The sequence below is a fragment of the Trachemys scripta genome, chromosome 5 (genome assembly GCF_013100865.1).
Source record: "Trachemys scripta elegans isolate TJP31775 chromosome 5, CAS_Tse_1.0, whole genome shotgun sequence".
In the NCBI taxonomy this organism is placed as follows: Eukaryota; Metazoa; Chordata; order Testudines; family Emydidae; genus Trachemys; species Trachemys scripta.
In genome coordinates, this window is record NC_048302.1 from 90,308,865 (window position 1) to 90,335,458 (window position 26,594).

The window sequence follows — 26,594 nt, forward strand, 5'->3', positions numbered from 1 at the left end:
GCACTGTAAAAATCAAAATAAATAGTATTTTTTCGATTCACTTAATACAAGTACTGTAGTGCAATCTCTTCATCATGAAAGTTGAACTTACAAATGTGAATTTTGTAAAAAACTGCATTCAAAAATAAAACGATGTAAAATGTTAGACTCTGCAAGTCCACTCAGTCCTACTTCTTGTTTGTCTGAGCGATTGGCTGAACAAGTTTGTTTACATTTGCAGGAGATAATGCTGCCTGCTTCTTGTTTACAGTGTCACCTGAAAGTGAGAACAGGCATTCTCATGGTACTGTTCTAGCCAGTGTTAGATATTTACGTGCCAGATGTGCTAAAGATTCGTATGTCCCTTCATACTTCAACCACCATTCCAGGGGATGTGCGTCCATGCCGACAACGGGTTCTGCTCAATAACAATCCAAAGCAGTGTGGACTGACACATGTTCATTTTCATTATAAAAAGAGTCAGATGCCACCAGCAGAAGGTTGATTTTCTTCTTTGGTGGTTCGGGTTCTGTAGTTTCCACATCGGAGTGTTGCTATTTTAAGCCTTCTGAAAGCATGCTCCACACCTCATCCCTCAGATTTTGGAAGGCACTTCAAAAATTCTTAAACCTTGGATCGAGTGCTGTAGCTATCCTTAGAAATCTCACATTGGTAACTTCTTTGCGTTTTGTCAAATCTGCAGCGAAAGTCTTCTTAAAATGAACATGTGTTGGATCATCATCCGAAACTGCTATAACATGAAATATATGGCAGAATGCGGGTAAAACAGAGCACTGGACATACAAATCTCCCCAAAGGAGTTCAGTCACAAAATTTAATTAATGCTTTTTTTTAAAATGAGCATCATCAGCATGGAAGTATGTCCTCTGGAATGGTGGCTGAATCATGAAGGGGCATACGAATATTTAGCATATCCGGCACGTAAATACCTTGCAATGCTGGCTACAAAAGTGCCATGAAAACGCCTGTTCTCACTTTCTGACATTGTAAATAAGAGGACAGCATTATCTCCTGTAAATGTAAACAAACTTGTTTGTCTTAGCAATTGGCTGAACAAGAAGTAGGACTTGTAGGCTCCGAAGTTTTACATTGTTTTGTTTTTGAGTGCAGTTATGTAACAAAAAATAAATCTACATTTGTAAGTTGTACTTACACAACAAAGCGATTGCACTACAGCACTTGTATGCGGTGAATTGAAAAACACTCTTGTTTACTTTAACAGTGCAAATATTTGTAATAAAAATATACACTTTGATTTCAATTACAACACAGAATACAATATATATGAAAATGTAGAAAAACATGCAAAATATCTAATAAATTTCAATTGGCATTCTATTGTTTAACAGTGCGATTAAAACTGATTAATCATGGTTAATTCTTTTAAATTGTGAGTTAACTGCAGTTAATCAACAGCCCTAATTAATACATAATCCTTTTGTGTTCATTCCTTTTGGTGCTCACACAGAATACAGCAGTGAACACTTTCTGACCTAAAGAGTAAAACTGAAGAGATGCATTTTTAGGATGATTAGTTCTATGCTACGTGAGAAAAGGACTTCCAAGTTGTATAGAATGCTGGATTCTTTGTTAACAGACATACAGGTAAGATTACTTAAAAGAAAAGCTGTCTTCTATTTCAATTGAGTCTATTTTAAACCAACTATCCTTTTGGTTGAACCAGATTAGAAACTTGTCTAACCAAAAATGATAGTGGTTACCTGTGAAAGTTAATCTAAGCAAAATTTTAATATTCACACACGGGGTTGTTTCGGCATTCTCTCGCCCCTACTGGTTCTTGATAGCTAATACATTCTCAAAGTTTTACGTTTGGGCACCTTTTTCACAGGAGAAAAATCAAGCCATTACCTCTCCATCTTTTCTGGGGGATCCTGACAAGATATTTGAAGAATGTGAAAAGTTCTTATCAACCTAAGACTCAAACCCGAAGTGCAGCTCTTCCTATTCCAAGCTAAGAGAAATGAAGGGATGCTGGGTCTCAGTATGTAGCTATGGCCATTTTAAAATATAGCCCAGTTCACACCCTTAATGTGGCCAGTTCATGCCTCCTTCAATGCCAGTGACAACATCCTTCCAGTTGCCTGTATGCCAATCTCTCACTCACTATGCAGAATCATACTGTCTAAAAAGTAAAAGGCCCTGCTTTGATAGAATATTAGGGTTTTGTTTTTAAAACCACCATTGAGGTTAAAAGTTATGACCATACAAACCCCAGGTATTTATATACATTAAGGACATGATACAGACCAACAAAAAAAACACCTCAACCCACCATGTTGTGCAAAAGTGAGGAAGAGTATTTACATACCCAACTTACAGCAATAACTAGGTACAAAAAGGCAAGGTTGAGAGACCAAGCTCCACACTTAATTTTGAATTTTTTCTGATATTTGTTTATGCCACATATATTAACATAGCTAGTTCTTAATAAAAACAGCATTTAAAATAGTGTTTCCCACATATGAGATATGGCCTTTATTTTCATAGCTACAGAAAATGAAAATACTTCTAACAGTATTATATAAAATGATTTTTGCATACATAAAATAATTATTTTGGGGTAAAATGTCAATCTCATTTTCAAAACCTTTGGCTTCAGATCAGTATACAAACTGCTTACAGCATTTAGAAAGCACTCATTTTAGTATGCAAGATTAAGGTATAATATTAATGGAGTAGATGACTTTTCCTTTTTCAATATTTAAACGGAAAAAGGGTAAAATAATCTCCCATCAACTGCTGTTCTGCACCAGATGGTCCACAATCCTCATACTACCTAAGATAAGCACACAATTACAAATAAATAGTGAGGCAGATTAAAATATTTCTAATGATAGTCCAAATGGATTCTCACATGCAGTGCAACATCTGTCCACTGATTTATGGAGAGAAGGGATGAAAGGAAGAAGGATCAGACTGCAGCCTCATGTTTTCATTGTGCTAACTCATTATGAAGGACTTGTCTACACAGGGAAATTTAATGGTATAGTTATACTAGTATAACTCCCTGTGTAAACACTCATCTTCTGGAATAAGAGCGTCGTCTTCAGGTTTAGCTTAGACTGCTTCCAAAGTGACAAACTAAACTGGAAAAATCGCACTCATTCTTGAATCTGAGCGTCCCCATGGGGAGTTATACTGGTTATACCAGCAAATTTTCCCATGTAGACAAGCCCTAAGGGTAGAAAACATTGATCTACATAAAACATACATGCACATGAAGAGAAATTTTAAGAACCTTCAGTACAAGCAAATATTAATTCAGATTTCCGAGGCAAAGACAAAGAGTCACCAGACTCTTACAAACATGTTTCCAAAAAATCTAATGTAGTCCACATTTCACAAAAATAATAAAACAAGACATTTTTATTGGCAAGATGATTGTCCAAAATACTACCTCCTTTAGGCATTGTGAGGGAGTGAAAAATATTGGTATTTTCCCTTGTACTTATTACTCAAGGCTTGTCCGTGGGTCCTTCCTTCACTTAGAGATTGTCTGCTTCAACATAGTGTCAGAAAAATGTACCTTCTCTCTTTAAAGATCAGATACGCAAAGATAAGTGTTACAACTTCCTGTTACTATTTTGCAGCTTAGTAACTTATTGTCTCCTTTTTTGTATGGTGGGTATAACACGGAGAAATCAAGAAAATGTTATATGAATTTCTCCCATGATCACAGTACTTTTCTGACCACTTTCAGTATTCTGCACTGTCCCCATCATTCAACAGTACAAATCCTGCTGACTTCTAGTACTTTCATGGACCTCTCATTTCAGACCTGAAAACCTTCTCTCATCAAGATAAATTGGGGTCTTTTTTACAGTTAGCTTCAAGATAACCTGATGCCAGTCATCCACTTATGGTCAGAAGTAGTTTGGCATTTCCTTTCTCTGCAAACAGACCTGTTATTCAGATGTTCTTAAACATTGTTTGGTTCTTTAAGAACTCATCTTCTCTACATTTATTTGTTACCCTCATTTCAGCTTACTCTGCACCACCCTGGTGAATCTTTCTGTCCATGTTGCTCTGTTGTTGGTCCATTGAATCAATGAGGTCCTCAAGAGCATTTTTCTTGTCTGGTAATATAATTCCTTCTCTTCTCTCATTAAGTTAGGGTTGATATTGATCAGTTTCAGCACACCTTTAACCAAAGACCCCAAACCAGAAAGGGATAGTGCTGACAGGCTACGAATATAAGTAGAGCAGCTGAAGGTCACAGCTTGAAGATGAGATTCTAGTGCTCATGAAAGAAAGACTGGTGGCACTGTTTTGATCCAGATATGTAGGAGGTAAAGCAGATACTAGGAAAATGTGTCAGCACAGCTCTGCCAATGTATCTCAGTCCTGAACAGAAATACTAATGCTATATTCTACTCAAGGGGATCTCTTCTCAAGAGACAGACAGTGGTGACAAACTGTGTGGTGGTTTCGTGACATGCGTAAACATGGGAATAAGAATAAGACCACAAAATTATTTTTCAATCCAGGCCAGAATTTGAACCCAAGTCACCAAAATTAAAGTAACTAATACACTTACCCCACTATGCCTAAATACAGATGCTTTTTTAATGTTTCCTTTTTCTTTCATTTAATCATTTTCTGTACTTCTGGTAACTTGGGTCTTGTCATGACAATCACTCAGTGGTAGATGAGTCAGGATAACTCACTAAAATGTACATGTTATTCTGAAACATTTTTGAAGAGCGTGAAAGGTGTACATTTGCTCTGGTACCTAGCTAGTTCCTCATCACTGTCTATTTTTACTGTTTAGTCCTAAAGATTTATTGCAGGTTAATAAAATCTGACTTTGAAGTCCCAAAAAATATGGGAGAAATTAAAAACTATTTTAATACCTTACTAATTAGATGGGGGTAAATACCACTGGGATTTTACATCACATTACTTTCAGAATAAATGAACAAAATAAGAGGGTATATTTTACTGAGTGACTTTTAATGGGAGTCTTAAATAATCTGAAAAGATTGTTTTTTTCCCTCTCAACACCACTACATCTGACTTAGTCTGTTTACATATGCCAGTGTCTTATCTCGCATTACAAATCTATAAAATTAGTGCGAGCTATCCCTTTTTCATTATTTCTAAACAATATCAAACTGTTTAAAATCACTGTTCTCATCAATAGTCTAGTTCCCCAATGGTGCAAAGCTACGCAATGTTAAGCCTACAATCCAACATTTTTCACTCTTCTGGAAAGTCAAAAATAAAATCTAATCTCCTTTATTATAACATATTTCAGTTTGGCAAAATACACCAAAGTGTGCAGATATTCATGACCAACATAGATGGAACTGAAGTTAGCTGATTGACGATAACTTCCTTCAGTACATGCAAAGATTCAGTTTTCAGTCTTCCCAAGCATCTCCATACTTGTTTACTTTGACTAGAAAAAAGAAAAAGATCATCACATACAATTAAATAGTTTAAATACGTAAGTTTAATTTACATAGTGCTTTGAAACTGTGGTGAATGTGTTGTGTTTTCAAAGTGTGAGGTTTAGGGACAGTTATACTTCAGTGTGTGTCTAGTAATTTTTAAAATGAGGGAAGGGGTAGAGATGGCATTTCTAGTTTTTATTATAGCAGTATTAAAAGGCCCCAGTCAGGTTAGGGACCAATTACATTAATCCCTACCCTGCAGAGTTTATAATTAATTTAAAACAAGATGCAACAAGTGGGTGTACCAAACAATTGGAAGAAACAGGGAAAGAATAACAGATACAAGTATGTGGTTGCATAGTCTTATTATTTGCACAGTTAGGTGGCTACAAGGTAATTAGTTATATATTTAATTTATATTTGTTTTTAAACAAAAAGGAGATGTTTGTAATCCACACTGGCCAACTACCTAGCCATTAACAGTTGGCAACTGCCTACAATGTAGAAGTGGGTTTTGGAGACAGATCTGAAGGAGGGAAGAGTAATGGTTTTATGAATCAGTCCAGTGAGAGCAGTGTGGAAGAAAGTGAAAAGGTGCTTGTTCGGGAGAGACATGGACAAACAGGAGATAGAGGCTGGCATCACTTAGGGGATAGAGTTAGAATACAATAAGATACAAGAATAAATATAAAGAGAAAGAGGAAAGATGGACCAATGGTTACGACTCTGGAGAGCTGGGTTCCCTGATCTGCCACATGTTTTGTGGGACCTTGGACCAGTCACTTGGTCTGTGTCTCAGTTCCCCCTCTCTAAAATGGGGTTAACAGTACTTTTCTACCTCACAAGGGTGTTGAGAGGATAAGTACATTAATGATTGTGAGGCCCCCATTAATGTAGTATACAAGTACCTAAGATAGACAGTAGGTGCTGAGTTGTGCTGGTCCTCAAAGTAGGGTGACCAAACAGCAAGTGTGAAAAATCAGGAAGGGGAGGGAGAGCCAGTAGGAGGATCTGGGCTGTCAGAAATTGTGTGCAAGTGAGAGCAATATGGTCAGACCAGCCAAAGATTCTAAAGGAGAGGGGAATGTCAGGAGGCCAGAGAGGAGGTGGTCAGAGAAGACAAGACAGGATGAGAATTTATGTGGTTCACACAGAGAACTGGATCTTGGAAATATTACATATAAGGAAGAAGCAAGCTTTGGCTTCAGCCTGAATGTTTGGGGTTAGAGAGAGGGTGGATTTAAAGATGATACCAAAGTAATGGGCTTGAGTGACTACGAGTGGTAGTATTGTCAACAATGACAGTGGCACATCTACATGAGGAAGTTGCAATGACTTCATCTTAAAAGTGCAATTTTAAACAGATTTGGTTAAATCCATGCAAAAAGGTTGTGTGGACTCTCTTATTTCAGTTTAAACCAGGTTTATTTCAGTTTAACTTGAGCTGATGTCTAATTGACAAGACAAACTGAAATATGCATGGCTTAAAACCCAAAGGAAGAGGGTCCACAGAGCTCTTTGCACTGGTTTAACCCAATCAGTTTTAGTTAAACCAGTGCACTTCTCTTATGTAAAGGCCAAAAAAAGGAGATGTATCTCCAGGGAAAGAGGCTCTCGTGGGCACTGGGGTTTGCCTCCGGGTTATCTGTGGGTGCACAGAATGACAGAAGACTCTACTGGAGGCGTTTGAGGGTGGCATGGACAGGAGGAAGGTGTTGTAGATGTTCCTCCTACCCTCTCAATGTAATTTCAATTTTGAGGATTTGTGCTGATTTCTGCTCCCATCCCCACAAAACTGCTGTAGGGGTTACCTATTGCTTATCATTTGCTGCTGAAGAGCATCCACTCCTCAGTAATTTAGCAGGCATTAAGCAGGCACACTAAGAGCACAGAGGTTAAACCCAAAGGAGGCAAACCCTAAATTTTAGTTCCTGTTCTTACCCATTATTATAAAGCTATCTAACATTTCAAAAGAAAAGAAGTAAACAGGCTGAAAAATCACTGAACTCTGCTATTGAACCATCTCTGTTAGTGACATCAGTAAGTTCCCTAAAATTAATTTCAGACTTTCATGCACTTCTGTCATTTATTATCCAGCAAATATTTACATTTATTTTAGTTTTGCTTTTACTCTACTTTCTTAAACAGTGCAAGCAACCACATTTACAAGTTACCTGTAGAAAGCTCAGTGAACTACTCATGTTACATTTTCAAAAGCTGATGATAAATATAAAAGTAACAACATTCTATCTATTTTGATCTTATGTTCTGTTTAAACACTGTTCCATAGTGAAAAAATCCTAGATTAAAAAGTATAAATAAAATTTTGAACCTTTGTATTCTGCAATTCCATAGCCATAGACTTTGCTGTTTACTCCTTGCCACAAAGTGCTGCTCCAGAACTTGAGCTTTCATTTAAAAGAAAATATGATTCTAGTCTCTATGGCTGTGGAGAAAACCTTGAATAGGAAACTGTGCACACAGATGAAATGTCAGTTGCCTGAATCTACAGGCAACCTGGAACAATAGCTCAGAGGTGTGAACTGCCTCATTCATGGCATCATGAATTCCACAGCCATGGGAGTCATCATTTTTCCCAAGAATCCACGTAATTCAGAGTGTCTGCCACAAAATTCATCATTTTGATCCAGGCAGGTACTCAATATTTTATCTCATTGCCCTGCTAGGACCAGCCTGCAGCTACATTTGCTCTACAGCTTTTCCCACAAGGGGAGTTAATCGTATTACTGGCCCCATGGAGAATATAGTGGGGAAAAAACCTATCTTTGAAAATAACTATTGTTTCAAATGTTCACCCAAGAATTTTATGTTAATTAGTATTTTCAACTATTGGCTAAAACTGCATATGTTCTATGGGGGTGGGCGGTATGGGAATGTAGAGTATTTCATAGTGCTAGAATAAATTAACATTGCCACAAAATTAAAGGGTTGCTGCTGCAGAATTCGGTCCCATTGTGATGCAGAATATATGGGGACCTAAATATAATTCCTGAAGATTCAAAATGACAGATCCTGCAGTGCATTAAACAGCAAAAAAAAAATTTTATTCAAAATAAGAAGTGTGGTTCCCAAAGATAGATTTATACTGACTGAATGCCATTTCATTTTGAAGGTCATTTCATTTTTATTTTACTGTCTAAAGTTCTGTTTTCCAGTGTGAAAACAAAAATCTCAAGATTGGTGCCAAGTACTAGTTCCTTCCTTTAAATTTTAACATCGAATGGTAAACATCTGCAAACAATGACATGTCCTTCAAAATTCTACACTACAGAAATCCCAAATTCATAAAATACGTTTTAAAAAACAGGTATGTGGTCTGTTTTGAGAGAATGCTAACTTAGCTTTTGAAAGGGTGTATGCTAAAAAGCTCAATCAGAAACCTTAGTTCGAGAACCTTTGCTAAAGAGCTGTGATGCAGTAAGTGCTTTCTTTGGATATGTCTATACAACTAGGCACCCATGGCTGGCCAATGCCAGCTGACTCAGGCTCGTGGGGTTCAGACTGCAGGGCTGTTTCGTTGCTATGTAGACTGCCGGACTCAGGGACCTCCCACCTCTCAGAATCCTAGAGCCCAGGCCCCAAAGTCTACACAGCAGTGAAACAGCCCCACAGCCCAAGCCCTGTGAACCTAATTCGGCTGGCACATGCCAGCTGCAGATTTTTCTTTGCTACGTAGCCACACGCCTAAAGGCCTAGGCAGTCAAGCACTAATCAAACTTTTCACAATTCGTTTCTAAATGGATAACATGATTGTTCTAGTACAGTCATTATAATCTGCTACCAAAACGTCAATGTTTTTTTCCAACACAAGAAGTAATTTGAAATATGAAACTATATAATATGATGTACATAAGCCATACATAGAAAGGAAATCAGTTCAAATGTGAGCTAAGTCAGAAACACAATTTTGTCATTTCAAGACAGTGTTTAAGAAATCCCTAAAGGATAAACGAAGTTAAGCATAAGACTCTAACCCTTTTCAACACTACTTTGGCATCCATGTTCACTACATACTGCAGCAATTCAGCATCAAATTACCTTCTTTTTTAAAAGGTCTCTCCTGTGAAGACTTGACTGGAGTCTCTGCCTTTTGTGTTATTGCTACTTCATATGTCTCTCTGTTTCTAGTCCTTAACTCCTCGTATGAGACACTTTTTCTTTTAGGACTTTCTTCTAGTAATGGAACAGGTTCTAAAAAAAATAAAAAACAAACAAAAAACCCACTGAGAATTAGCAACACCCAACTACACTTGATTACAGCTGCAATTAACCAAACATTTTTTTAGCATGCCAATCAATTGTAGCTCAACTTAGATTGAAATGGGATACATTACAGCCACAATCCTAAATTGCAATTCAGTTTTTTTAAAGTATTGTAAAAGCACTCTATACATTCAGAAGGATCCCTCCTGAATCCTTTCATTTTATTCTCAGATGCCACCAATGTTATGAAGTAGTTGTGTGCTGGAAAAACTGAGTAGTGACACACAAATAAGAACATAAAGCAGAATTTCTATGCATAGCACTAACCACAAACAGCTTTTCAAGCAGACAGCAGTTCACCTAGATCATGACTGACAGCAAAGACATGTTTTGCTCTGTTGGGAGTACATCAGTATGGTACAGCAGTCTAGTCTGAGCAGATAGCGCAACCCAAAGCAAGAGTTTTCCATATTTTCAGACTCTAGAGAATAGAGAAGAGAATTCTGTGCACTCCAAGCACAGCCAAACTTTTTAAAAATGAAGACTTTGGAGAAGGGGAAATCAAACTGGTCTAAAGAGAAAAGGATGTTATGGATCAGCCACCTACGTATTTATAAAGTGCCCAAACTCCGTGGCATCTAAGCACTATCAGGCTTGTGGGTTTGCTTCCATTCATTCCCACCCCCCATTTTTAATCTGTCAAAAATGTATTGCTCTTAGGATGGAGAAAGGTTTTCTTTTTCTTATTTTATCCAAGAAAAAACCTAGCCATCCCCCAATAATATTAAAAATGTCATATCTTTGAGTAAAAGTAAGAATGTCTAGTCCAGTAATGTTTAGGAAATAAGAACATATTCATCTATTAGAGCACCATAATTTGGTGCTACTACTAACAGAGCATTTCAAATAATATATAGTGGTGATTAATAAAGGAAACCTTTGGTGAATGGAAAATCAGATGCATCACTGTTTTTTTTTTTTTTTTTTTTTTTTTTTTGAAGAACCACAAATTTGAGCTGTTTTACATCTTGAGTTGTTCTACAACTATTAGAGTCACTTTGCTAGGTTGGCTAGTGAGATTACCAAACAAATGAAAGAAAAGTATAAATAGATTGAACTCTGTGAAATAAGACTCAAATTTCATATGAGTTAATGCAAATGCTTGGGCTCACTTATTCCTTGGGTCAAATTCTGGCTCCACTGACTTCAATGGCAAACTCCTATTGACTTCAACAGGGCCAGGATTTCAACTCATGACCTCAGAGGACAAAGTGACAAACTGTTGATCTTGGTTTATACACCATTAATGATGTTACAATCTGCAAGATTTCTCCCATCCAAGAAACTGAGCAGTAAACACTATCATGGGTGGTTGGAACTATGTGAATGATCGTATCTGGGACTATGAGTTACAATTAATAAGGCAAAGGGGATAACGCTATTTCAGGGTGTTATGGCTTTTCTAGGGTCTGATGACATTTTCTTTTTGTTCTTCATGTTTTTTTGGTTGAACTATTATTAATTTTGAATGACACATGGTCAGCTTTGTAAATCCCAAGAAAGTAGCTAAATTTATAGATCAGATCACAATCAGAAATGGAGATAAACAAGGGTTTTACTTTTTTTTTTTTTTTTAAGATCCAGATTGATTTTTGAGCTTACTTCATTGATTTTTTCTTATTTATGCTTGAGGTAGACAAACTGTCAGTCTCTATCCACACATGAGAAGAGACACTAATTTATGTTTTCTGATTCTGATATTGCTAAATTACCAGAAAGAGATTTAAGCTGTTTAACATTTGGTGGATGAGAAAGTTTTGGTCGCTTGACAAAAGCATAGCAAGACAAATGTATTCCAAAATTATTTAAAGTTTATAAATTACTTTTCAGAAATCCAGCTAAGTTTATGATTTGCATACAGGCTTGCAATCCTTCCAGAAACAGCAAAACCATGTACAGCAGGTCCTCCAACAGAGCAAGATATCAGTCTATTGTAGGGATATTAAAGAAGGTACTAACAGTGATTTCCCCAAGTGACAATGCCCCCGCCCCCTCCGCCCCCATAATTTGTCCCCCACACTTTAAAATCCAACAGTCTGTATATTAAAGGCAATTGTTTCTGGAGAAACCCTCAGTCTAGGGTGACCAGATGTTCCAATTTTATAGGGACAGTCCTGATTTTTGGGTCTTTTTCTTATATAGGATCCTATTACTCCCCCAACGCCTGTCCCGATTTTTCACACTTGCTGTCTGGTCACCCTACCTCAGTCTGCATTAAATGGTAAAGGTTATCAAGATTTGTGATAGAATGTGATGTTTTATACATTAAAATGCTGCTATCATCAATAGGTGGGTTGTTGCTTAAGACTTATTGGGATAACTGGATTTGGAAAAACTCCATATTGGATTACATATTTATTTTATTATTCTTTCATGCTATTCCTTACTGTCCAGTTTTATAAACCCAGTTAATTAAAAACCGTTAAAAATCAAAATCAACCTATGCATGATGTTAATATGTGTAAATTGCCAGCTCCAATTTCACTTTTGCAAGCATTCATTTATGCATTTCTGCACACATTTCCTCCTCTGAATATATCACTTCTATACTTTATTTGGGGATTTTTTTTTCCTTCACATATTATCAATTATTGTATAAATTCAGCACACATGGAGAGAGCAACTCCTGGATTCTGTTAAAATTGCAGTTTTCAAGTGCTTCAGTGTAAGGAGTCATAAAGATTATGAATGTGTCTAAAATGTCAGCCCCTAAATCTGTTAGCAAAAATTAGTTGTGTGAAGGGGCTTTTAGAGTCAAATTAATAAAAAGATTGTTAAAAAAAATTAAAAAATCTAAAATACATTTAAAATATTTCTCTCTCTCTCTATAGATATAATCCCATGCCAATATATTCCATATATTTAATCCCATGCCAATGGAACAGGGTTTTTAAAATGTGATAGGTTTGTATTTTTAACTTTTAAAAATCTGAATATTGGGTTCTGTTTTCTCCTGCAACAACTGAGGACATCACTGAGCCTAAAATTTCCTGCAGCCTTCATGCTGCTTTAGGTGTTAATGATGTCCTGGACTGTTACAGGGGAAACACAAGATCGTGAACTCAGGTCGTGGATGATACCTAAAAAAAATGATGATTTTCCATATATATATTTATTCCATGGAAATAATTATTGCAATTATCTTTTTTAAAAAATAAAGACATTAAATTGGTTTTAAAGAGACAAATGTTAAAACAGAAACATACTGTAGATAGTTGTGCTTTGTGTCAACATACTTTTTTCTTTTTGGAACTTCAACACATTCCTGTAACAAAAACCACTGCGATTTACAAAATACTGTATATTTGGACAGGTGCTAAAATAAGGCAATTTGAATATACAGAATGTATACATCCAAGCAAATTAAGGGGATATACTGTATTTATCATCATGACAAAAGAAGCTTTACTTTCACATTCTTCCCACCTCTAAAAACAAAAGACATCCAGGACATAGACAAGAATTAATGTACTATGAAGTTATAAACTTTATTAAGACAAGCCATACCTTGGGCATTATGGTCAGTAATTCCAGTAGGAGAGGATTCATTCAGAGAAGAACTGAATGGAATTGGTGCATAATTAGAGACAGACTGCTCTGCAGGCTGATCTGCTGAACTATATTCATGTGAAGAGCTGGAAGAAAGTGGAGCTTCAGCTGTTTGAGAATATCCAAAAAATAACCCAGAAGGCGAACCTGCAAAGTTTGATTTTTGAGCAGCATATCTGGAAAAATAACACAATTGGATATTAAGATTGGAAATAATTAATTAAAGCACATGACACACGATGGGTTGAGGAATAAAATGTCCTTGATTAAAGCTTTTAATACAATTAATTTTTTAAAACTTTAAGTATTAACAGAGTTTAAAAGAAAAAGGTAATTGATTCTGCTTACACTGTCCAAAAAGATCTATATGTCCCGCTTCCTAACATATACACACTTTAAAAAAGGAGCATACATGAGAAACTTGAGTCATATCTGAAAAAAAATACAGAATAAGACAGAGTACCAGCCATGGGCTTGGAACTTTACAAGATAAATACTGTAAGACACAATCCCTGCCCCCAAAGACAATTCAGACACAGACAAAACACATCAGACACAAATAGAACAGGGTGTGCCTGCATGAGCTAGTGGTGGCATAAGAATCTAGCAGTAGCTACTATTTTTGAATGTTTTGAGGGAAGAACTGTGGTTTGAGAAGCCAAGATGCAACTTAAAACCCTTCATTACAAGCTGCTACGACTGATCAATACCAAAAAAAGTGACAGTAGCTATCCTGGGGGCAAAAGAATTATCTTGAGGAAACAGAAGTCTTAGGTTCCTCCCTCATATTGCTGAATTAGTTTTCCAGCACAAAATTAACAGGGGGAATGATGATTAAAAACAATTTTTTTTTTTTTTTAAAAGAAGATGACATCAATTGGTTACATGCAAAAAAATTTGTGTACTATAGTAATTTAGGCCTGATTCAGCACAGCACTTAAGTACATGCTTTAATTTTAAGTGTATACTTACATGCTTCGCTGAATAGCGAAGGATTTAAGCCCATACTTCTAATGGCCCTGTACACTACTGAATTATTTACTCAGCTGCCCATCTCTTACTTTTTTTGGGGGGGGGGAGAAGGAGAATTAATTTATTCATATTTTGGATCATTTACAATACAGTAAGACATTACAGTTACATTGTCTTTACACATATAGGTACATACATCTTATTACAGAATTAACAATATAAAGCAATATATTGTTATTTTAACCTTTCCCTTTCCCCCCCATTATTTAAATACCACCTTAACATAGCGTGTATATTTGCATTTAAGCATGCATATTCATTTTTTGGGGGGGGGGGGGGGGGCGCAGAAGGGAAGCTGAAGGTTTTATGTGGGAGCATGGAAGAGTCTCAGGAGAACAGAAAAAGGAAAGGAAAAGGTGGCGGGGATGTAATTCAGTTATCCCATGTATATATTCTTCTTGACTCTCGTATAAGTATAAGATTACCATGTCTATGGGTAAATCTACACTTCAAGCTGGGAGTGGGATTCCCAGTTTGAGGAGACATACTTGAGTTACCACACTAATAGAACGTAGGCGCGGCAGTGTAAACAGCAAAAGGGGCTAGCTGCTGAGTGCATGCCCAGCAGATGCTAGGAACGTACTGGAGGCAGCCAGCACGCACCGCCTCCCTCCCACCCTGCCCCCTTGTGCTGCCCTGGCTATGATCTATTTTTAGAGAGCTTGATGAGAGCCAACATGAGTATGTCTCCTCACACTGGGAATTACTCCTCCAGCTTGATGCATAGACATACCCTATATCAAAGCATCTCAATGATTTCAGTGTTTCTATTGTATTGTTTTCCTGTGCAAGGTATATTATTACTTTAATCAATTTTTGTGAATTTGGCTGGCACTGTCTCACAAATTTTGAGAAGTCTTACATTATAAGATATTCTATTATTAATTTTTTTCAGTGATCTACAATAGGAAGTGTTGCCTGAAACAACAAATTTAAGATTGCTTTTCTTTTTTTTACTCTAAACAGCAAAAACAAGAGTAGCTTTGTTATTCCCAAATTGAATCTTTACAAACAGCCCAACTCCCAAAGTCTAAGTCCTGTTCAAGTTCTCTCTCTAGTTTTATTATTATTATTTCCTTCAGGACGGTTTTCAAAGGGTAGAGGACGGGGGGTTGTGGTGTTTTTTTTTTTTTTTTTTTACCATCCCGCAGTCACATTTTATGTGCATGAAAGAGGGCCTGGCTATTTGCATTTCATACAGCTATCTAGGACAATATTATATATTTTATTATACAGAAATGGAGAAACATACATTCTGTAAGCTAAATAATATTAAACTTGCACTATTTTGTTAGTATTAGGGCCAACAATTATCTGTATTATCTCATCCCATTCTTTTGCTGTTATTTCATATTTACAGTCTGCACTTAACAGCTTTATGCTGTTTGTCATTTAAAAACAGTCATGATTCTAAAGAATCTTGACTGCTGAAACGTCAAGCCCTTGTGTAAAATTTTCAAATACAGGTAGCTTTGTTGGTTCCTGTCTTCTCTGAAAGTGATATTTAATAAAGTAAGCCACCTGTATAAACTCATATTATGCATTTTTTCTCTTTTTTTATTTTTTTAATATATCAGCTATATCTGCTTGTTTTGCCTATCTCTTAAACAGATTAATGAATGCTGTGCATTTGTTCTCTCTGGGTTCTGGTGGTTCTTTATGTAATTTTTACTTGACATAATTTCTCGTCAGTTCTATCCTGTTCAGTTCCACACTGGCAATATCTTGAGTTATCTTGTTATTTGTCCCTTTACAATGCATTCTATGCCCGGAGGTGGTTGCAACTGTCTTGCCTCATCTATGAGTGTACAATGGCATATAAAGGACAATTTTAAAGAAATAAAAATCCTTTATTTGCCTAGGTCTTACTAATTACAAACCAAAATGTTTTTAAAGCCATTTGTTTTGTATGAATTTAGTTAGCATGAAAGTGAAATGGTTGATATCACTGGCTTCAAAGCAGGGCAGTGTATGTGAACAATACTGCAGTTTGTACAAATTACTGCTAATTACTGTCTGCCAGACAGAGCCACAACATTCTCATTCATAACCTAAAACAATGTAAACCCATTTTATGGAAGCAAAAGAATGAGCTATTAACCTACTGCATCATCAAGACACCTAAATCTTTTGTTCGTTTAAACAAGTTTTTACAGTTTCAATTCTTCACCCACTCTTGACAAAGATATGAGCCACTATAATTTCTTACTTGTAAAAGATTTAGTTTTGAATGATTACCCCCAACTGAGATTAGAACATGGAGTTTAAAGAGAACTAAATATTTAGGGTGATGTTATCCAACACAATCGAATTTAGTGCAGTAAGTTCAATTCTTTCAGTATAAAATCATGTTCAGCACACAAAGCTTTCAAAAATCCTAGTTTGGAAAGCAGTTAAGAGATTAATTCAAGTCCTTGTTAAAAGGTTTTAAAAAATATGTCTGTCTGTCTATGTAACAGTAACCATTACATAAACTGGACTACTGCTCACTGCTATCCAAATAACATTTTCTGAGCAGTGAATTATATAAACTAATATAAAGATTTATATAGGTCAGAGATTACAAAACTAATGTTATTAAAAACCGTATCAAGTGGGAAAACATTTCTGAAACAAAACAGGAAATATTTTAAAGAACTTGATGAGTTTTTCATAAATACAGTATAATGGTGTCATGTTTCTCCACTATTATAGATTTTAAAGTTGTGAACAAAGGAAAGTAGTAAGTTTGTCCACCATACTTCTTCCTCAGCTAATATTGTTTACTGATCTCTTTCCTTTTATTATTATTTCCGCCCTCTTTCTACTTCACCATCAGTCAAACTAAACTACTGGAAAACTTCCAACAAGTGAGGCTATTTTATTTTAGTTGTCTTCTAAACTATCAAGAGAAAACTTGTGTAACATTATTGTGAGTAAATCCCACAGGAAACCAAAGCCTTAGTGTACACTCTAGTACATTTTTGCTTTAAAAAAAAAAAAAAAAAACTTTGCTTGACTCGACAAAATACTCAGTTGTACATAACAGAGCTCAAACTATAATTTTCAGTTGATGCCGCTGCTTTGTGAATTCACAAAGAATGAGTTTCCTGGAGGTAACAAGTTGCTGGAAGGGAAGGAAAAATTCAGCTTTCAAGATCACCGCAAGTTGCAAATGCAGCCCTGATCTTTCTATGAACTTCTTACAAGAAAAAAGAAAAAAAAAAAGTTTAAGAACTTAAAGAAAGTGAAAGAATTGAAGTCTTACTTATCTGGAAGATATCTGTGCCTTCGTCGTAAACTCTCTCCTATTGGGGAATTCTCCAGTCTCTCAAATTTCCTCTGGCAGGCCGACATGTAAGAAATCTTTCCAGCAATATATCCACATATACCGGCAACTTGTATGTAAAGAAAAGAGCAACTCTGACATACTCTGCACCATAACATCAATATACTTTACAATAAAAGTAGTCATTAAAAAATGTAGTACACAGTGCCTTAGTATCAAATGAAAATAAGTTAGTCTTCAGTTGTGATTTAAAGAACAAAAAAGGCAGCATCTTTAATATTTCTTTGGTACTCCTGTCCAGAGAAGGTACTAAAAGAGTAAGGTGACAGCTGAACAAAGTCATAATGAAGTGTCTGGGACAAGCAGGCAACCATCAGATGTGGCAGTTGAGAGGAGAGAAGGATGACAATCAAAGATCTCTGGACCAAGATTCCCAAGGGTCTCAAACTAGGGCTCTCAACACTTTGGGTTCCTTGTTGCACAACAGTAAACCTGGCAACCCTGGAAACTTTGACTAGAGCTAAGCTATAAGGTTTCCAGCTGAGTAGCTCAGAGAGCCTCATCAATTTCATTCAGAATATGTAGAAACAGACTTTTTTATTTTTTAAAACAAAAATTTAGACTCTCCATAGGAAATTCGGAAATTGTAGAAAATTCCAAAATTAAAATAAATAAATAAAATTGTTCCACATTGGAACAAAAACTCAAAGAAAAGTAATTTCAAGTTGTGAACAGCCCTACTTCACAGTCAAGAATATCACTTTGAATTTAATAAAAGAATCTGACTGGCAATATGTCATTAAGGCAGAGGTGGTGTCTGTCTATTCACTTAATTTAATGCTATTTTTTTAAAAAGGGACAGGCTATAGTTTATTAAAGGGAAACCTCAATGACCCAGAACTTGCCTAGCTAAAGTAGTATTTCTTAAGGAACTGTTTCTTCAAGCACTTCATATATAGTCAAGAATATGCATTTATATTTCTTTCTCCATAACCCCTTTTAAAAGAAAACTAGGTAAATCAGAACATATACAAAGTTATTAACATTTAACACTCAAAATCCTTAAATAAAAACCTAAAGTTCTTTTATCCCCTGCCTACTTTTTAAATGTGTTGCATAGCAATTTTAAGTGTATATGATACAATCTATGTAGAACATGGATGAGTTGGTTAACATTGGAGCCTTTATTTATTTTTCATTACCTGACTTGAGTTTTAAGAACAGTAACAAAATAAGACATTTTTGTATTTCAATATATATTACAAGTGACGCTCCAAAACAGCTCTCAATATATTAAAGGGACACAACTTACATTATTTTTAAACGGACTTAAAAAAATCAGCTGTCCATAGAGCATCCTTTAAATAATATGCCCTGTATTGATTAAAAATTCTTTTCAAATAATTACAGGTTTTTTCACTCCTCTATTGATGTTCAGAAGGCTCTTTTGGGCATGTCCAAGACAACCACCAAACATGCTCAACACACCCCTCATTCCAGGGGTGAGCAAACTTTTTGGCCCAAGGGCCATATCTGGGAATAGAAATTGTATGGCAGGCCATGAATGCTCACAACATTGGGGCTGGGTTGCCGGAGGGGTGGAGGGCTCTGGTTGGGGGTGCAGGCTAGAAATGAAGAGTTCAGGGTACAGGAGAGGCTCTGGGCTGGGTGCAGGGGGAAGGTAAGGGCTCTGGCTGGGGGTGCAGGCTCTGGGGTGGTGCTGGGGATGAGGAGTTTGGGATGTAGGAGGTGCTCTGGGCTGGAACCGAGGGGTTCAGAGGGTGGGAAGGGGATCAAGGCTCAGGCAGGAGGTTGGGGTATAGGAGGGGGTGCAGGCTCTGGCTGGGGGTGCGGGCTCTGGGGTGGGGCTGTAGATGAGGGGTTTGGTGTGCAGGAGGGTGCTCCGGGCTGGGATCGAGGGGTTTGGAGGGCAGAAGGGGGATCAGGGCTGGGGCAGAGGTGCGGGGGGAGGCTCAGGGGTGCAGGCTCCGGGCGTCACTTACCTCAAGTGGCTCTCAGAAGCAGTGGCATGTCCCTTCTCCGGCTCCTATGTAGAGGCGCGGCCAGATGGCTCTGCACTCTGCCCCATCCACGGGCACCACCCTTGCAACTCCCATTGGCCGCGGTTCCCGGCCAATGGGAGCTGCGGGGGTGGTGCTTGGGGTGGGGACAGCATGCAGGGCGGCGCACCCTGGCTGCCCCTATGCGTAGGAGCCAGAGGGAGGCCATGCTACTGCTTCGGGGAGCCGGGTGAAGCAGCCTCCAACCCTGCTCCCTGGCTGGAGCACCGGAGCAGGGCAAGCCTCAGATCCCGCTCCCCAGTGGGAGCTCAAGGACTGCATTAAAATGGCTGGCGGGCTGGATCTAGAGAGATCCTTTCTAATGAATTTTGGAATACTAGGGAAATTCCCAAAGACTGGAAGAGCTAACAAAGGCACAACATTAGCAAAGTGGGCAAGCAAGGTGATCTGGTATCAATAGGTCAGTAAGACTGATATCAATTCCAGGCAAAATAACGGAAAAAGGTGATATGGGATTCAATCAATACATAATTAAAGGGTAGTAATAAAATGAATGCCAATCAACACTGTTTTATGGACGACTGATCTTATCAAACAAATCTGATTTCATATTTTTAATGAGATTACAAGTTTGATTGATAAAGATAAATGCTTAGATGGAATATACTTGTACTTGAGTAAAATGTTTGCTTTAGTACCAAGCAATATCCAAAGCACTATACAGCATCAATAAAGAACATTTTACATCAGTTAAGAACTGGCTAACTGATAGATCTCAAAAAAATAGTTAAGTATCAGAGGGGTAGCCATGTTAGTCTGGATCTGTAAAAAGCAACAGAGTCCTGTGGCACCTTTAAGACTAACAGATGTATTGGAGCATAAGCTTTCGTGGGTGAATGCCCACTTCGTCGGATGCAAAAAAATAGTTGTCATCATAGAATGGGATATTTCTAGTGGTGTTCCTCAGGGAACAGAGCCAGCTTTATTCAAAATATTCGTCAATGATCTGGAAGTAAATATAAAATCACTGCTGATAAAATTTGCAGATGACACAAAGATTGGAGGAATAGTAAATAAGGAGGAATACAGGGCAGTCATACAGAGTGATCTGGATAGTTTGGTTACATGGAGCCATTCAAAACATGTTTTAGTACAGCCAAATGCAAAGTTATTCATTTAGGAGCAAGGGATGCACAACTAGGAACTACACAATGGGGGAATGTATCTGAAAAGGATTTAGGGGTCACAGTAGACAAGTAACTAAACATGAACTCCCAGTAGAATGTTCTGTCAAGAAGGGCTAAAGTGTTCCTTGGATATATAAACAGTGGAGTAGCAAGTAGGAATAGGGAGGTGATTTTTACCTCTATACATGGCACTGCTAACACTGATACTAGAATACTGCTTCCAGTGCTGGTGCACATTTTTTAAAGGATGTTGAAAAATTGTAGAGGGTGAAGAAAAGACACACATATTATTCAAGGATTAGAAAAAATACCTTATGGTAAGGGACTAAGAATTCAATCTGTTTAGTTTATCAAGAAGAAGACTGAGTGTGGACTGAATTCCAGGGTATAAGTACTTTCATAGTGAGAGCCTAATAGGTATCAAAGGGCTCTTTAATCTAAGAGAAAAACATAGCAAAAGCAAATGGCTGGAAGTTGAAGCCCAACAAATTCACATTAGAAATTAGACACAATTTTAACAGTTAGAGTGATTAATCACTGAAACAAGATAGCAAAGGAAGTGATGGATTCTCTGTCTCTTGAGGTCTTCAATCAAGACAGGGTGCCTTTCTAGAAGATATGCTTTGATGATCTGGGGAATCACTGTACAACTTAGAAATTCCAGTTTGATTTATGAACTGTGTGTATCCTTATATCTTACAGCTGCCTTTTACTGTGCTACGGGGTAGGGGGCAGGCACTGGGGCATTTGCCTAGGAATAGGTTGGTTGTTAAAAACCATCAACACCTGAAAAGATCTTGCCTGGGCAGAAAAAAGGAGTAACTGCATCCTACAGAAAAGGAGTTTTCTTCAACTTCCCTTCCAAGGGCTAGGGTTTGAAGGAATGGAATTTCCCCAGGACAGAAGACAAAGGTGGTGTTGGTACAGCCCTTTAAAAACAAAGATAGACAAAGAAAGCAACAAAAGGGACTGGGTACCTGTTGACTGCAGAACTAGTCCACGTTGAAGAAAACTGACTCAGAGGTGAGAGACTCCAGGATTTGGAGAAGAAAGCATAAACTGGAGAAGTGAGGCCCAGCAAAGGGGACCTGGAACACTGAAAGGACACTGACCAGAATGCTTGAGTAATGGGGAGACCAAGGCAGGGGTTTACCTGCAAGTGTTTCTTTTGCCTAGTTCTACAGACTTTACAGACCATAAGAGATAAGGAAAATAGTTTTTAGAAACTGCTTTTGCAAAGTAGTGACTGCATCTTACCCTTCTTTGGAGAGAGAATTAGAGGAAGAGACATGTCAGACTGGCCTCCTACAGTTGCTTGACTATTAAAAAGTTACAGGAGGTCCCTGCCAATATGGAAAAATTATCCATGGATTAACTGGGGACAACAGAAAGGAATCTACATAACACTATCCCACACTACCAAGCAGGTCACCGAAGAAAAAATTTGTGACACCTGAAGAAGAGAACGTGAACTCACCGGAATCCAAAATGCCATTATCAAGGGAACCGTTACAGTGAGCCTCCTATCCTCTCCCAAACAGTACCAGGAGAAAGAGATGAAAAGACCCAGAATCAAGGCTCTCGAACAGAAGATCCAGTTACATCCTCTGGATTTAAAAAGAGGACTCCACCAGATCTCTGCAACAAAGAATGTGCACTGTGCAGAACACAGAAGTGTGCTGAAACCAAGGGACTTGCACCATCTCCAAAGGAAAGAGAGAATCAAAGTCCAAGAGGTCAGTGATACTGGAAGACCAAGAATTACCTTAAAAGTCAGATCTCTACTATGCTCTCATGCTTCATGTGACAGCACTGAGCTCTCTATCATGGAAGCTCTCACTGAGCTGTGCCTCACATTACCACTTTGCTTCAGGGCAAAGGAAAACAGAATAGATGCTTCCACAATCGTTGAGTCCAACAAACCCTAGATCTGAAGGGAGCTTTCCCCAGCAGGAGCTTAGCTTGAGGCTTCCCTTGTATTGAGACTGTCTTCAGCACTGAGGGAACTGTGCTGGTCAAACCAGCTGGCTCACCTACCACCCCATACTGGAATCCATATAGGACATCATCAAACAATTAAAACCCATACTTGATGGGGACCCCATCCTGAAAGAAATCTTTCCTGAACCCCCTCTTCTAGCCTTCAAACAACCCCCCAATGTCTCCAAGCTCAACAGAAGCAATCTCCCCACAGACCAGCGCGCGCAAACTCAAAGGAGCACCAGACCCTCCCAGACAAACAGATGCAAGACCTGCAGACTATCCCCACTGCTACAATGATCAACACTCCCCACAACACACCTTTCAAGATTCACGGATACTATACATGCATATCACAAGGTGTTAAGCCTCATCCAGTGCACTAAATGCCCCAATAACAACTATGTGGGTGAAACCAGACAGTCACTACACTCTCAAATGAACTCTCACAGGAAAATGATAAAAGACAAAATACCTTATCACCTGTGAGTGAACACTTTTCACAAAGCAATTGCTTTATATCTGACTTCTCAGTCCTCATCCTCAAAGGAAACCTGTACAACACTTTCAAAAGATGAGCCTGGGAGCTTAAATTCATTACTCTGCTAGACATTTAAAAATCATGGAGTAAACAGAGACACTGGATTTATGGCTTATTACAACAATCTGTAGCTCACTAACCCCATCTTTTTGTCCTATGACTCCAGAGGTGTTAATGGGCCACTCTACCTTGAATGGTCCCCTATAATATGTGCTCACTACTTATGCTAAACAATCTGTTCCACCTTGCATTTTGCAGTGATGTTGGAAGTTTCCTCCCCAGACCTGAGGAACATCTCTGGGTTTGTCTTCGCATACAGTGCTGCACTGGTGCAGCTGTGCCAGTGTAGTGCTTTAGTGAAGACACTCCAATGCTGACAGAAGAGCTCCTCCGAACAGCATGGTTAATCCACTTCCCCAAGAGGTGGTAGCTATGTCAACGGGCGAAGCTCTCTCACCGACATAACACTGTCTACATGGGGGGTTAAGTGGCTATGACGACACGCTTTGAGTGACGTAGTTGTACCAATATAGATCTGTAGTGTAGACCTGGCCTCTGTGGCTTGAAAATTTGTCTCTCTCACCAATAGAAGTTGCTGCAATAAAAGATATTACCTTACCCACCATGTCTCTGTAATGTCCTGGGACTTACAGGGCATAGTTGGATTGACTTAACCCCCAGTATAGATGCAACTAGGTCAACGCAAGAATTCTTCCCTCGACATAGCTCCCACGTCTCAGAAGGTAGACTAACTACAGCAAGGGAAAAACCTGTTCCATTGCTGTAGAAAATGTCTACAGCCACAGCTGTGCCGCTGTAGCATAGACAAGCCCAGTGTAAGCCTTTTGGCACTGAAACAGCCACAAGACCAGATACACAATATTTTACCAATCTGAAGCAGAATCAAGATGCAAAGCCTAGGAACAAAGGCTTCTGTTTGAAAACTTTAGGGGAAACTTCAAATCAATAATTGCCCTCTCCCTGACCAGAGTATGGTTCATTGGGCCTCTATCAAAAGGAAGGCATAGAGCAGAATGTCTCTGTTCTTTTAGAACTAACACATAAAAGGCCAGCAAGCTAAACTATGATCCAGGTTATCATCAAAGCACATCAGGCTCTGACCTTGACATGATGTCCCAGAACCAAGTCAGAGACAGTCACTTTGCAGAAACTACATGAAATTACCAATCCAAAAAACAACCAAAACTACAACCAAATATTCTTGGTGGAAAGTTTTCTCAGTACAAAGTGAAAGTCTGTATATCCACAACCAGCCATAGAAAGCAACAAATGAGGTAGTTGGGAACTTCACTTCTAGAATTCTGTGCTCTAACATGATGCTTGTGCAGTCCCAATTAGCCCTATTTTTCTTGAAGATTCCCAAAGCTCAATCGCACAAGCTCAGGAAGGATACATCTCAGAACCAGAAATATGTAGCGGTCCCTTCAAAGTAGCAATTATTACTTATTAGAAGAATGTGTGTAGTAGTATTGTTCAAGTCACAAAAAATAAAATAGAACTTGCCTTAAACACCTGATAGTTTTGTCTCATTCATTTATGTGTTTGAAGCAGCACTTCCTTTATCACAAATTGTAGGCCTGATCCTGTTCCTATTGCTGTTAAAGTCATTGTGAGTAGTATCTGAATCTGTGTGTGCAAAGCGGCGCGATGACAACTTCCTGTTTTACTGCCATTTATTCATTTTTATTTTACTGACTTTTTAAAAATAGCGATTTATATTTCTGATTACACAGATTTCAAAATCCGTCACATAAAATTGCAGGTTTCCTTTAATTGTGCATACACAGAGACCAGGAAAAAAGATATTAAGATAGCATGAAAGGGACAAATGAGACACATGAATTATGACCTTCAAATCAGGAAGCGTGGGGGTAGGTATGCTTTGGCAAAGTTCTTAAGGCAGATTTCACTGCCACAGGATATTCCTGTTAAAATGATACATTAGACAGTTGGACCTGTAAATGTTTCAATAATGCTGAAAAGTTACATAAGCCAAAGAGTCATCAGAAATTTAAATGGACACTATCAGCTGGAAATATAGTCATTGCCAAAAGAGAGAAGTAATTTCAAGTACAAACCTGACCAAGTCTCCTGCAAATGTTTGTGGTTTACAAAAGAAAATGTGATTATAAATGTTTCTTTCTTCCCTGTTGTAGCGTGGAAGACCCCCACACAACAGGAGAAGCTGATTATATACAAACTGTTGTCAACTGAAGAAGGTAAACTAAAAATACAGAAAATTTGTATTTCTTTAATCTTTCAGAGGGGTAGCCGTGTTAATCTGGATCTGTAAAAAGCGACAAAGAGTCCTGTGGCACCTTAGAGACTAACAGACATGTTGGAGCATAAGCTTTCCATGGGTGAATACCCACTTTATGAGTGAACACCCCATGCATTCGACAAAGTGGGTATTCACCCATGAAAGCTTATGCTCCAATACGTCTGTTAGTCTATAAGGTGCCACAGGACTCTGTCGCTTTTTAATCTTTCAGTTACAGTACTCTTACGTATTACTTTTAATAACATTAAGTAAAAAAATCATACTGTAGTGTGATTTTAAATTGATAGTGTCCTTTTATGATGACTTTCACCACATAAAAATAATTACTGCTGGCAGACCATTACTGCAAGTTAAAACCAATTTAAACCAGTCTCCTATTATTTCTTAAAGCTTCTGACTGTTTTACCATCTTGGACTACTGGAGTCTCACAGGATAATTATCAAGAACTTCTGCAATCTTGCAGGGTTTTACATGAATGCTACATACAGAAATTTTGCAGAGCCTGTCATGCGAATTCAGAGTGCAGAGGACTGACACTTTTCACCTGATAACAGTCTACACAATTTGTGGGTGAAAAGATATGGTAGATTAAACAATCCTATTTCTCAGAATAGCCACTTTATTTACACTGGAGATAATTAAAACTTATTCAGGCTGAGTGGTGAAGTTATTTCTGATTGAAAAAAATATTGAAAGAAATGTTTAGTAGATATCTATTATAGTTCTAGCTGTGCTGTTGGGAAGTAAAAATGAAAGGAAGTTACTGACTAAAATGAATTTGAAAGTCTTACTATTTATGCTAGAGAAATAATTAATTTGTGAATATTAGATTGCCATATAGGGACGTCTTCTGATCTCAAATTACACCAATATAAATACAGAGAAAGTTCACTGAGGTAAATCTGGAATGACTCAGCTCGCTTCAGTGGAGTTGCTTTGGATTTTTGCTAGGATAACTGACGCACTTCATGAACTAGATTCTGGTAAGTTGAACTAATATGAGGTTTATACT

General features: G+C 37.8%; 1 protein-coding gene across 1 annotated transcript in view; it reads right to left on the reverse strand.

Annotated features, from left to right (window-relative positions):
• Positions 1 to 2,467: 2,467 nt before the first annotated feature.
• Positions 2,468 to 26,594, reverse strand: part of OCIAD1 (OCIA domain containing 1) — a 34,008-nt gene continuing 9,881 nt past the window's right edge. The window contains exons 5-8 of the mRNA XM_034770982.1: positions 17,530 to 17,659; positions 13,209 to 13,426; positions 9,477 to 9,629; positions 2,468 to 5,422 (exon numbers count right to left, since the gene is read on the reverse strand). Coding sequence (XP_034626873.1) covers positions 5,385 to 5,422; positions 9,477 to 9,629; positions 13,209 to 13,426; positions 17,530 to 17,659 — 539 coding nt within the window. The 3' untranslated portion in view covers positions 2,468 to 5,384. The remainder of the gene's footprint in view (positions 5,423 to 9,476; positions 9,630 to 13,208; positions 13,427 to 17,529; positions 17,660 to 26,594) is intronic.